We start from the raw sequence: 14,124 nt of genomic DNA on the forward strand, positions 1-14,124 counted from the left end.
ACCAGCAAAGTTTCTTCAAGGAACTAAAATTAGATCAGGAACCTGACTACCAGGGCTTTTTATTCCTGGTTTTGGGGGCAGAGGAAGCAAGAGGTAGAAACAAGCCCTGTGCAACTGAGGAGTCTGATAGGATCTCTAGGTATTATGCAGTGAGCTCACAATATTCTCCTGTGGTAAGCAGAATCTATTGTAGACAGAATGAGTGAACGCAAAACTTGTTTAGAAAACAGTTTTGATTACTGGAGGCAGAAACTGGATATTTCTCTCTCTCTTTTTTTTAGCACACAGAGCATTGTCTGTTTTGAATTTTACATACCACAGTCAACAGATTATTTACAAAACAGTTTTACATTTTATTATATTCCATTGTACAACTTTACACGTTACCATTTTAAAGTTCATTCTTCAGTACGTCATGATCTGACAAGTGCCTTTTGGCATCTTGCATAGATTTAATAAAAGAAAGCCAGGAGGCACTTCCATGGTTGCTTTTTTATAGTAAGCAAAGTACCCTGTTTGGAAAAAAACTGAGCATATACATACTGGTCACGTATTTGAATGCTGACAAATTCAGGCCAAGATGCAAATGTTCCTGAGAAAGAACTGTAAGATACCAAGTTACTCATAAGGCTCTTTTACAGGTCGGTAGTAGATCTGAGTGAGCTGTAGCCATCCCCTGATGTCCCACTTATGGCGCAGAACACATGTAAAGTGTTGTGCATCCAGGAAGAATGGATTGTGTCTTCCTGGTAGATCTAGAATGAAAAACCCAAAAAGGCAAGTTAATCAAAAGGCTCTCATTTTCTCAGGGACAAAGTTATTTTGACAGCTTGAAGGAAATGTAGCATGATGTTACCCAACCTTGTCTTCAGAGCTGTTATTGCAAAGGCAGCATTAAAAACAAACAAAAAACAGGAAAGAGAAATTATTTAGCAATGATGATAACATCAAATGTTTATTAAACTTTTAAGAAAGAACGAAAAATCTGACCACAGAAAACTCAGTGCTATGTGAGATCTGGCAGATCATCCAGTCCTGAGGTCTACAGTCTTTCTGAACCTGTGGGCACCTTTGGGATTCTGAGGCACGGTGGTGGCTGCCACTACAAAATGGCTGCCACGGGAGGCAAAATCAAGGACACATACACAAAAGAGAAAGGGAGGTGGGGAACATAAACATGCATACAGGCACAGAAGCTGTCCAAGGGGGGATACCACACACAGAAGATGACCAAGGGGGAATGGAAGGATAAAAGATCACTGGAGCAAGATAAGGAACACATGCAGGAGACTAAAGGGGGATTAAAACACACACACACACACACAATTAACCTTGTGGGATAAAACACACCCAAAAACCAGGGGTGGAATTCTAGCAGGAGCTCCTTCGCATATTAGGCCACATCCCCTGATGTAGCCAATCCTCCAAGAGCTTACAAAAAAAGAGCCTTGTAAGCTCTTGAAGAATTGGCTACATCAGGGGGTGTGGCCTAATATGCAAAGGAGCTCCTGATAGAATTCCACCCCTGCCAAAGACTATCAAGGGTGGTGGTGGTGTTGGGGGGGGGGGGAAGAGAATAATGTACACAAAGATGGTTTCTACACAGGAACAGGTTTGTGTAGTTTTCCTGTTGCCAGTGCAGCTGCCAGTAAAATGCAGTGGCAATGGAGCTCCCACATGGCAGCTTTTTCTGCAGTTTCCTTGTCCCAATTAGCAGTCACCCTAGGCTTTTTCAGTTTTTTTTTTTAAAATATCAATTTCATACTGTTATAACTATAAGTGTAACAGGTTATGTGACTTCCAAGTTTTAATTTTAAAAAAGTTAAGTCCCCAGCTCCTTCTGTGGTAGAGATGTTTTTCTCTTTTCATCTCTGCTATGGAAGGCGCTAAAGGCTTATTTTTTAAAAAATGAAAGTTGGGGAAAGTCACATAACCTGTTACACTTACTGTGTACACTTACAAACAAGTCTCTGGGGTATGGCAAGGCTGCCATGAGGACAGGGTAAGGGAAAATGGCTGCCACATAGGCAGGAAAATTGTGAGTTTCCCACCTATCATACCTTTACTGTTATCTTTCCACAAATCTTGGAGCAAATCAGTTCCAGAAACATCTGAACAAAACTGAGGAAACCCTAGTTGTATATAAGCACCACACCGCTGTGAGGAAGGAGGAGAAAAAACCCTCTTCCCAACACCATAGAGCCCTGGAAAGAAAATCCCTGTGGAAATCTCCCAAGGGTGGAATGGGATAATAATGCACATAAAACTGCTTGGCATTTGTAATAGTAATAATAATAATAAAATTTTATTTATACCCCGCCCTCCCCGCCAGGCAGGCTCAGGGCGGCTTTACTGTTACTGTTGTAGTGGCCCCACCTACTTTTCTGAAGCATATAGTAGGTGCCTGGGGAAATGCCCACCCATTAGAGAACCCTGGTCTAGTCACATTACTATACTTTATATCTAGTTAGATCTGTAATAAAGATGTCAGAGGTAGTTGGGGCAATTTCCCCTTTCTCTGATCTTGCTGCTAGGAAGAGTATCCTAGTGTGTTTCATTTAGAGCTCCTGCCTCATATTCCATATTTGGGGCCTGGCAGATGCTGGAGGTGTGCACTGAGCCATGAACCCTCGATTGTCAGTGCTCTGGTTGCTGCAATGGTTGCTGTAAAATGACACAGGGACTTTCTTATCAGTCTGCATGTGGAAGCATAGCTCCCCTTTGTTTCAACAGGGCTTGTGCAGGAGAGCTTCCTGGTACACTGCATTCCCATGCATTTTCCCACTTAAATCTCTCTCCTCTCTCCAAAGGCTCAAGGTAGGCTACACATCTTTAGCAATGATGTGGTCCATTCTGGAGCTACTTCTGAAGTCTTAAGCACACAATTTGAAAGCCTACAGATGTTCAGAAAGAAAAAAACTGCAGAACATGCTACAGTCAATGCCAGTGCCCACATCTAATAAAGAGCATCTTGAATAATATCCCCCCTCCAGACCATGAAATTCATGGACACAGACAGGCAAGCAGGTGAAACAGAAAGAGGGGGAGGAAATGTCCCTTTCTTAATTTGAGGTTGATCTAATTCTGGTTGCTCCAAACACCAAAGTCTAGTTGAGTTCTGCAGTTCAATCCCATTACAATTACAGACTTGAACAAATTGCTCTTCTGTGTATTTTTTGTGATTTCCTATAGTGTTATATTTAATTTTGCATAATAACCAGCTTACTATGCCCCTTGATTTGCCAGAAGCAGATTGGTGCAAGGCATGCTGTATCAAATAACCTACTTTCTCAGCCCTTGGAACTAGAAGATGGCAGAGAGATGAGCCACCTGTCATTTTTGAGTTAGTGGAAGAATATGTGGATTACATAAGTCAGAAAGAGCTTTCTTATTTTAAAAATTTGATGAATGGAGGGAAGAGGCCGTGGCTCACTGGCAGAGCATCTGTCTGGCATGCAGAAGTTCCCAGGTTCAATCCCTGGCATCTCCAGTTAAAAGGACCAGGTAGTAGGCAATGTGAAAAACTTCTGCCTGGGACCCTGGAGAGCCACAGCCAGTCTGAATAGACAATACTGACTCTGGTGGACCAGTGGTCTGATCCAGTATTAGGCAATGTCATTACTTAAATAAACTTCCTTTGGTTAAACATATGGCAACCCTACTACTGTTAGGAATAAGAGGATTCATATCCCCCCTTTCTAGATATCGTTCTAGATATCTTCTAGCAAGGAAGAATTTTGGGAACTTGATAATGGATTTGGAGGAAGGAAAAAGATTATTCCCTTGAGATATAGAAATATGCTTTCAATAAAACAAAAAGCATTCTCAAAAGGAAAACATTTTTGTTACCTTTCCATAAAAGCACAACAGAACGCCACCACTTTTGTGCGATAACAAAGAAGTCCCTTTAAAACTAACCTCTTGTGCGCTAAAACTGATTTTATGTTTCTTTTTGGATACAATGGAATAGATTTGAAAGGGTTTCTAAAGTTGCAGAGGATCACAGCTGCATTCTTCTGCAGCATATTATAGAAACCAACAAGTTTTTGTTGTTGTTTTTGGTTTTAAAAGGATTTTTTTTTAGCTTCTGGCAACACGACTCTGGAAGAGCCTTGGATTCTAAGTTCCATTCTGGCCAATGCTACTTGAGATTCTAAACTCCCCAAATCATGGGAGCAACAAGAGGATTCCATAAGCATCCCTAGCAGAAGCCAATTCAAAAGAAGAATAAAACATACTGTTAATTTCCAGAGTATTAATCTTGTGTGCCACTGAGACTCATCCCAGATGCATTCTTCAATGCTCTGCCTCTTGTAACCATTCAGAAAAAAACAGTTTTGTTACAGAACCCAGAAACATTGTTTAGAGCACAGTGAGATATTATTTAAATGGCAATGCATATACTTCATTTATCACTGGGGACATCAGACAGCAAGGAGAAAGTAGTTAAGAAACCCACACACTTGTGTAATAGGATCCAGCTTCTGCTGCTGAGTACTCCCTCCCCACATTTCTTTGTATTCCTGTGAGCATTAGGAACTGATTTGTGGCTGCAAAGTTGGTTAAATACAACAATTCACTTAAAAATATTGCAGACATCATATAATGAGTGAAGCTTTTGCATCTATCATCTTCCTGCTCCCACCCTTCACTAAGAACTATGCACAGGATTTCTGCTTTCTGATACATTTTAAAATGTATTATTTGCATGTACTTGTTATACATTAACTTGTGCATTTCTGTAGTTTTATATAGTTTGTGCTTTTTTGCAAGGATTGTTTTGGTGGAATTTTCATAATTCTGATACTGCACCTATTTTACACATATTTTCATATTACTGTGTTTTTTCTCATGTAAGAACTACAACTGTACTATTTGCAATGTTACTTATAAAATATATAGTAAAAATCAGGGCTCAACAAATCCCCATGTGCCAGCTCATATGGTTCACAGACACTTAATTGTGGTGACTAGATTTTTTTTTTTAAAAAAAAGGTCATTTAAGACACAACAACCTTGAAGACTGAAAAATGAACCTGGCTCCTAGAGTCAAAGAAAATTTGTTAAGGTCAGGTAAAAATTACAAATCAAGGTTTTCTGGTAAGGAGTTAAGATTTTAGTGTGATTGTAATGGGTTGTCAGCAATGTTCCCTTTAAGCTGCAGTCTCTTGTGAGCAAAAATTCTACTTTGTGAGCTACTGGCACTACAGCTGTGAGCTACTGTATAAATTAGTGTGCTCTGGGTAATTCCTCCTGAGCTAAGACAAAAATGTGTGAGCTGGAAGCTAAAAATCTGTGAGCTAGCTCATGCTAACTCAGCTTAGAGGGAACACTGGTTGTCAGTTCCAGGTTGGGAAATAACTGGAGATTTTTGGGGATGGAGTCTGAGGAGGTTGGGGCTTGCCAGAGAGTTCATCTTCCAAAGCAACCATTTTCTCCAAGAGAAGCAGTAATTTTTCTTCAGTGAACTGTCACCTTGAGATGTTGTAATAATAAAAAAATAAAATTAAAAATGTTCTCCATTCACCACCTGGAGGTTGACAACCCTAGACCCTCAGACAACCCTCAGCACAGAGCAGAGCAGCTCTGACAAGCTGAAACAGCTGGAGAAGTTGCTGAGAATTTCTGAGTTTTGAAAGACTTCATTCTGAGGCTTGTGTGACTGCTGAAAAGGCTGAGTTGTGATAGCTGGGGAACTGCTGTATGTTTGAGTGAGTGGGCTAAAGGTGAAAGTGATTGAGAGTGATTGTTGATGATTGCTTAGGAGTGGTCTGCTCCACCCTCTTTGCATTTTAAGCTGCGCCTTGCCAAAGGCGCGAGCTGAAGGGCGAGCCGAAGGGCGAGAGCTAAAGGGCTCTTGGCCTGTGGCTCTTTGCCTAGGGGCTTCCTAAGGACCAGGACCCCAGATCCCTGATTTCCTTGTTCTCCCAATAAGGTAAGTTGACCTTGTTGTTTACGTGGCTCCCCTTCTGTTGTTTACGTGGCTCCCCACATATATATCATGAAGGTAGAATGCCAGCAGGGGGGTGGGGGCTTTCCAGTGTTTTGCACTGAGTGTCACATGTACGACTATCTGCCCACAGGACAGAAGTCTTGGGTGTGTGCTCGATGTAAGGAGCTCCTGGTCCTCAGGGAACGAGTTCGTACCCTTGAGGCCGAGGTGACTGCCCTGGAGAAGCAGAGACGGTCAGTTAGGCAATTGGGGAAGACTCCCGGGGGCATATTAGATGAGCCCCACTCTGAACGTGGCAGCCCCGTTGCTGCCAGAGAGCGTGAGGGTCGAGAGGGAACAGGGCACCGTGCTGAGGATAAGGGGAATGCGCCCTCAGAAGGGACTTCTTCTTCAGTTGGTGAGCGGGTATCCTTTCGCGCCAAGGAACCATCCCTGGGCAGGGGGAGAGGGGGGGTCTTGGTAGTTGGTGATTCGATCCTTAGGCAAGTAGACAGCTGGGTGGCAAAACCGCGTATTGACCGTATGGTGACTTGCCTGCCTGGTGCGAAGGTAGCGGACATTACGCGTGTAGTAGATAGGCTGATAGACAGTGCTGGGGAGGAGCCTGTGGTCATAGTGCATGTTGGCACCAACGATGTGGGGAAATGCAGTCGTGAGGTCCTGGAGGAGAAATTTAGGCTGCTAGGTGGGAGACTTAATGCCAGGACCTCCAAGGTGGCCTTCTCGGAAGTGCTACCTGTTCCACGTGCAGGGCAGGAGAGACAGGCGCAAATTAGAAGTCTCAATGTGTGGATGAGACGATTGTGTAAGGAGGAAGGGTTTAAGTTTGTTAGGCACTGGGATGCTTTCTGGAACAAGCGGGAGCTGTACAAAAGAGATGGTCTCCACTTGTCTCCGGATGGAACCAGGCTGCTGGCGCTTAAAATCAAAAAGGTGGCAGAGCAGTTTTTAAACTAAATCTTGGGGGAAAGCCGACAGGAGATGGAATGTCTCTGGTTCGGGAGGACTCGTCTCAAAGAGATGAAGGGTTGGCTTCTATTTTTCTACCGGGTAACGGATCAGAGTTGTCCACTGTGATGGTGACAAACAGTATGGACTGTCTGCCAGAGTCTCGAGGTGGCAGGAGGGAGGTGGCGGGCCTAGCTTGCCTGGGAAATTATAAATGTTTGTATGCAAATGCTAGAAGTGTCCGAAGTAAAATTGGTGAATTGGAATGTTTAGTGTTGGGAGAAAACATACACATTGTGGGAATTTCAGAAACTTGGTGGAATGAGGAGAATCAGTGGGACACGGTGATTCCTGGATATAAGTTATATTGGAAGGATAGGGTGGGAAGGGTTGGAGGTGGGGTGGCTCTGTATGTCAGAGAGGATATACGGTCCAGTAAGACTGAGGTCAGAGAATTAGATTCACTTTTAGAAATGCTTTGGGTTGAAATAGAGGGCCCAAAAGGAAATTTAATTATGGGAGTTTGTTATCGCCCACCAAATCAAAAGAGAGAACACGATTATAATATGATAGAAGGATTAAAGATAGCGGCTAAACGTAAAAACTGTGTAGTAATAGGTGATTTTAACTACCTGCAGATTGATTGGGTCAATATGTGTTCTGGTCGAGAGAAACAGATTGAGTTTCTTGATGCTCTCAATGACTGTGCTATGGAGCAGATGGTCTCAGAACCTACCAGAGGTGGGGCGATCCTGGATCTGGTCCTAAGTAATGCCCAAGACTTGGTGAGAGATGTAAAAGTGATTGTGCCGCTTGGGAACAGTGACCATAATCTTATTGATTTCACTGTTTGTATAAATAGGGAGTTGCCCAAAAAGACCGCCACAACCACATTTAACTTTAAAAGGGGTAAATTCTCTGAGATGAGGAGGCATGTGAGGAGGAAACTGAAAGGAAAGGTAAATACAGTCAAAACCCTTGGGGAAGCTTGGAGACTATTTAAAACTATAATCCTAGAAGCTCAGATAAAATGCATACCACAAGTTAGGAAAGGCACAAACAGGTATAAGAAGAGGCCAGCATGGTTAACAAAGTAATGGAAGCTATAAAAGGTAAGAAGGACTCCTTTAAGCAGTGGAAAACCAGTCCAAGTGAGATTAATAAAAGGGAACCCAGGCAGTGGCAAATCAAATGCAAGACTGTGATCAGGCAGGCAAAAAGGGACTATGAGGAGCATATTGCAAAAAACATAAAGACCAACAATAAAAATTTCTTCAAATATATTAGAAGTAGGAAACCAGCCAGGGAAGCAGTGTGGCCCTTGGATGACCATGGGGTAAAAGGATTACTGAAGGAGGATGGGGAAATGGCTGAGAATCTGAATGCATTTTTTGCCTCTGTCTTCACCGTGGAAGATGAGAAGTGTTTGCCCGCCCCAGAACCACTAATATTGGAAGGGGTGTTGAAAGACCTGAGTCAGATTGAGGTGACAAAAGAGGAGGTCCTACAACTGATAGACAAATTAAAAACTAATAAGTCACCGGGTCCGGATGGCATACATCCGAGAGTTCTGAAAGAACTCAAAATTGAACTTGTGGATCTTCTAACAAAAATCTGTAATCTTTCATTGAAATCTGCCTCCGTTCCTGAGGACTGGAAGGTAGCAAATGTCACCCCCATCTTTAAAAAGGGTTCCAGAGGAGACCCGGGAAATTACAGGCCAGTCAGTGTGACTTCAATACCGGGAAAGTTGGTAGAAACCATTATCAAGGACAGAATGAGTAGGCACATTGATGAACACGGGTTATTGAGGAAGACTCAGCATGGGTTCTGTAGGGGAAGATCTTGCCTCACTAACCTGTTACATTTCTTTGAAGGGGTGAACAAACATGTGGACAAAGGAGACCCGATAGATGTTGTTTACCTTGACTTCCAGAAAGCTTTTGATAAAGTTCCTCATCAAAGGCTCCTTAGAAAGCTTGAGAGTCATGGAGTAAAAGGACAGGTCCTCTTGTGGATCAAAAACTGGCTGAGTAATAGGAAGCAGAGAGTGAGTATAAATGGGCAGTCTTCGCAGGGGAGGATGGTAAGCAGTGGGGTGCCGCAGGGCTCGGTACTGGGTCCCATGCTCTTTAACTTGTTCATAAATGATTTAGAGTTGGGAGTGAGCAGTGAAGTGGCCAAATTTGCGGATGACACTAAATTGTTCAGGGTGGTGAGAACCAGAGAGGATTGTGAGGAACTCCAAAGGGATCTGTTGAGGCTGGGTGAGTGGGCGTCAACGTGGCAGATGCGGTTCAATGTGGCCAAGTGCAAAGTAATGCACATTGGGGCCAAGAATCCCAGCTACAAATACAAGTTGATGGGGTGTGAACTGGCAGAGACTGACCAAAAGAGAGATCTTGGGGTCGTGGTAGATAATTCACTGAAAATGTCAAGACAGTGTGCGTTTGCAATAAAAAAGGCCAACACCATGCTGGGAATTATTAGGAAGGGAATTGAAAACAAATCAGCCAGTATCATAATGCCCCTGTATAAATCAATGGTGCGGTCTCATTTGGTCGCCGCACCTCAAAAAGGATATTATAGCATTGGAGAAAGTTCAGAAAAGGGCAACTAGAATGATTAAAGGGCTGGAACACTTTCCCTATGAAGAAAGGTTGAAACGCTTAGGGCTCTTTAGCTTGGAGAAACGTCGACTGAGGGGTGACATGATAGAGGTTTACAAGATAATGCATGGGATGGAGAAAGTAGAGAAAGAAGTACTTTTCTCCCTTTCTCACAATACAAGAACTTGTGGGCATTTGATGAAATTGCTGAGCAGAGAGGTTAAAACGGATAAAAGGAAGTACTTCTTCACCCAAAGGGTGATTAACATGTGGAATTCACTGCCACAGGAGGTGGTGGCGGCCACAAGCATGGCCACCTTCAAGAGGGGGTTAGATAAAAATATGGAGCACAGGTCCATCAGTGGCTATTAGCCACAGTGTGTGTGTGTGTGTGTGTGTATATATGTGTGTGTGTGTGTATTTTTGGCCGCTGTGTGACACAGAATGTTGGACTGGATGGGCCTTTGGCCTGATCTAACATGGCTTCTCTTATGTTCTTAAGTTCTTATGATTGTAGCAATGCCTCTGTGATACTCAAAGAGATCCAGACACAGGTTTGAAGTAATTTTAAGTGTTAACAACTGACCACCAGCCCAGTATCAGCAGGCAGTAGTGTGAATTGTAATAACGCTCCCAGGTTTTTTTCAGGGCAGTTTCCAAGTTGAGGCAGGGTGTGGTGCATCTTCAGCTTGTCATCTGCTAGATCCCGAGGCAAATGCAGTCCTTGAATGCCAAAGCTCAAGCATCTGTCCAAATCAACACATGTTCATGCTTGAGTTATGACACATGAATGAGTTCACTAGTGCCTTGGTTTCCTGATTTTTAAGTAGTAATTAAGCTCATGCTGCGTTGAGCAAATTCAAGAAAACAATGCTATGGAGTTTGCGGCCAAAGACTTTTTTTTCTATGCATGGAAAGCCCCACTGCGCCTTTTGCAAAGGTGTTTAGGTTTCAGACTATTCTAGTTCCTCCATGAGGTTTCCAGTTCCTGTTTTGCAAATGTGGTTAAAGATGGAACTTTGTACAAAACTTCTAAATCAATGCATTTAACAGACTTGGGCTTTGCAGAATATGGAGGTTTTAAAAAAAATATTGTGCTTAATAAATGGATAACTTCAGATAAGGGGAAGAACAGTTGGGAGACACAGTTTGTCAGCGGGATAAGATGAAAAGTCTAGAGGCAATGGGTGAGGGGGGTCACTGGCACAGTGACATAAGAAACTGAGCCAACTAATCAGTAGGAATGACTCACTCAGTTATGCAAGTTGAAACAGACGCATAGGTCAACAACTTTTCTCATCCCTGAGAATAATTTAAATTTATAATAATTTATAATTTAAAAAGCCCTCAGTCTGGAGATATTTGAGATCTTACATGAAAAACTATTTATGACAGAATGTTTACTGTTCAACACATTGCAGCCTCTTGTATTGCAAGATTCCTGTCTGACTAAATCACAACAAACATTTTTAATTCTTTCAGGGTTCCCCTTCCACACACCATGTTTCTCAGTGTTAGAATGATACTAGTAGCTCTTTATGATTCTCCAGCATTCCTTTTTTTAAATACATAAGCATTAGGACAAGCTGTATCATGTCATTTGTATTTCTTCCACCATCAATCACCACAGGGAAAGGAAAAGAAAAAAAGAGTCCACAACAGCTCATTTGCTTAATGATCTGATCTGAGTGTGTGAACAATAACAGCCTGTTCCAAAGGGCTCTTAATGGTCCCATTACTTCGTTTGCAGGCATGGAGAACTGTTTTGGCCATTTGGATATTAACAGACTGTAGAAGCTGTCATGCATATCAGCTGTCAGTATGCAAATCAAGCGGCAGAGAACCAAGTGGGAGCTGGAAACCAAGGATGCAAAGCCATGGAATGTCCCTGGGGACCATTTTTTAAAAGTTTAAAATATTTATATACCTGCATTTCTCCTTATCAACTCAAGATCCAAAGTGGAAAATGGAGGCCTGAGACAACTCTAAATCTTCCAACATGCTTAGTAGGAAGTCCTAAATTTTGTCCTCCTTGCAACCCCTTTATTGCTATCCAAAGTGCAGCAAAGCAGCAGATACGAGAGGATGGAAAAAGCATGGCCTCCCCAGCCTCATGTCAATTGTTACCTCTTTGCTAACAGAAATGGTTGAGATTCGAAGTCGGAAACCAAGAACCCTGGCACTAACAGGATCTTGCTTGAGGAAAACATAGTCATGCCCCCCCCCACTTAATTCTACTCTCTTGCCAGTTCCCCCACCTATTTACTGAATGTGGGTACAAGCCTCCAGCCTTTGCCTGAAAGTCTGTACACTTTCAAACTGGGATTTGAGCATGGAACATAACTTAAAAAGGGCCGCTGTATCCTGGGGGCAGACTATAATAATACACTATTTGTTTAATTCCATCACTTATTCTAACAGTGGGGTCTGGATTCCCTTGTTGCGGACCTTAGATTTTGTTGTTGTTGCTGCCAGGTAACCTACAGCCCTGATCCCAAGAAGATGCCTGATCAATTACATGCACGCTAATGAAAGAACCTGGCTGCTGAAACTCCTACAAGTTCAAGGTTCTGTCATTTGGCTTTTGCTGCACTGTAAAAAAAAGAAAAGAAAAACCCACCCCGGCCTGCTTTATAACAACAATCAGCAGTCTGTTTCTTGGTACCTTTCCATGGCAATGTTTGGAGTAACTATCTAGACATTTAATTTCAGAGTAGCCCTCTCAATATCTACCTGTTCATGTATGATGTCTGAAAGCTCTTTCACCATGTCTCTGAAGTTGGACTTCAGTCCTTCGTGGTATTCTGCTTGGTCCTCTTTGATTAGGCGTTCGTTGAGCTCCAGTGCAATTCCACAAGCTTGTATAAACTTCCTGTTGGTGGGGAAAATGGGCCTTTTAAACACAGACAGAGCCGTCCATAGGCTCCAGAGTGCAACTGTGCAGCACTGTAAATTATTTTATTGGTAGGAGGAAGGAAGAGAAGAAATTGCTAAGTCTGGAGAGCAGACTCTAGACTGATTAGAATAATTGCCTGGCCTAGAAGATAAATTTAAAAACTTATCCAATCATCCATGTGGCTATTCTATGCAAATGTCTTGCATGGTACAAAACTGACTAGTCCATGTGATAGAAATATGATGGGAACACAGAATGATGATTAGTGCTGCAACTCATTGATTCTACATTCTAAAGGATTTTTTTTACACTACTTAATTCCCAAACTATGTACTGGGTGGACACATATGCCATAAGAGAACTGGTAGTGTGGCATGATAGTAATTAAATAATTAAAGGCTCACAGGGAGCCTGAAATACCCATTCCCCCAGACCAGGCTTCCCACACTGTTTCTGGCTAAGCAGCTGTCGCCTTCTTCCTCCTTTGGAATGGCAGTGCTGCAGGGTCTCTACACAGTTGCTGCGTTTGATACTGAGAAGCAGCTAAATGATATAACCTCAGAGATGGCTGCATATTGTATCTCTGCTCTAATCACTGTTTGGGGCTGGCCAGTTGCAGCAACAAATGGAGCGGACTCCTGCTTGAGTTGATAGTTCTTATTCTTATGAACTCCAGAACTAGTTGGATGTGAGAAGGTAACATGCTTCCAATTTTAATTTAGGGAAAATGGCTATCGACATTTGGGGCACACACTGAACAAGTTCCATAGGTGCAGTCCTATAGTCCGGTTCTGTTGTAATCGGTTATAAACAAGAATGTGTTTCTCAATGGTGAGGTGAAATCTCACAATCCTCAGAACCTCAACTTTCTTTCTTAAGGCCACTTCCTACTCTTTATTGGAATAAAGATAAGCCTGAAAATGTGTGGGGTAAAGAACTCTTAAGAAATGCAGCAGGATGGAAGAACTGATAAGATTGCCAACGAAAGAAAAGAGCGGAGGGGGCTATTTGGCAAGCGATATCCCCTCTTCAATTTCCCCTGTGACTAGCACACAGGGTAGGCAAGTCCATGCACTGCAGGATTCAACTTTTCTTGATAGAGTTAGGGTCATTCCAGAGTAGACTTTCCTCGGCTCTTATTTTGCTTTGTTAGTGCAAAGCACATTTGGTTCTGGTTGTATTGGGGTAGTGGCCAAGAGGCTGCAGAGCAGAAAAAGACACAACCTAGTCCACCCATTTCAAAATGTAGCAGGAAACCAATTTACTTGGGTAACCTACCTGAACATCTCTTTCAACTCATTCACCTTCTTGGTGGGATATTTACTGGAGTGCCGGTCATCCAGGAAAGCTCTTGCATAGGCCAATGGACCAGCGTTGACCTGGAAAGTGCAAACAGAGACTTACTTGCGTTTGGGATTTTAACCAGCTGCATGCATTCATTTAATGTGTTTATTGAACACATTCATAAACCATGCTCTTACCTGAAAACAGATGACGTACAAAACCTAAAAATCTCCTGAGAAGGTTTACATCATTTAAACAGCAAATACAGTAAAGTTAAAAAAAAGAAGCACAGAACCAACAAGGTTAAATCAACAGTACAGAGTAAAAGGGAATGAGTCCCAGGGTATGATCAGAAGGCACGTGGTCCAAGCACTGTAACACTAAATCTAGGAAACCAATAAATACTGCAACAGTAGTTGAGTAATTAAAGTCAA

At 42.5% G+C, this 14,124-nt stretch overlaps 1 protein-coding gene across 3 annotated transcripts in view; it reads right to left on the reverse strand.

The window, feature by feature from the left end:
• Window positions 1–329: 329 nt before the first annotated feature.
• The window catches only part of DOCK11 (dedicator of cytokinesis 11), a 130,301-nt gene continuing 116,506 nt past the window's right edge, over window positions 330–14,124 (reverse strand). The window contains exons 51-54 of one of the 3 annotated variants that reach the window (XM_060248956.1): window positions 13,685–13,785; window positions 12,244–12,382; window positions 862–874; window positions 618–755 (exon numbers count right to left, since the gene is read on the reverse strand). In XM_060248956.1, coding sequence (XP_060104939.1) covers window positions 869–874; window positions 12,244–12,382; window positions 13,685–13,785 — 246 coding nt within the window. In that variant the 3' untranslated portion in view covers window positions 618–755; window positions 862–868. Of the gene's footprint in view, window positions 756–861; window positions 875–12,243; window positions 12,383–13,684; window positions 13,786–14,124 lie in introns of all 3 variants that reach the window. The other 2 variants (XM_060248955.1, XM_060248957.1) reach the window with 2 other exon arrangements.

The sequence above is a fragment of the Heteronotia binoei genome, chromosome 11 (assembly GCF_032191835.1).
Source record: "Heteronotia binoei isolate CCM8104 ecotype False Entrance Well chromosome 11, APGP_CSIRO_Hbin_v1, whole genome shotgun sequence".
Lineage (NCBI taxonomy): Eukaryota > Metazoa > Chordata > Lepidosauria > Squamata > Gekkonidae > Heteronotia > Heteronotia binoei.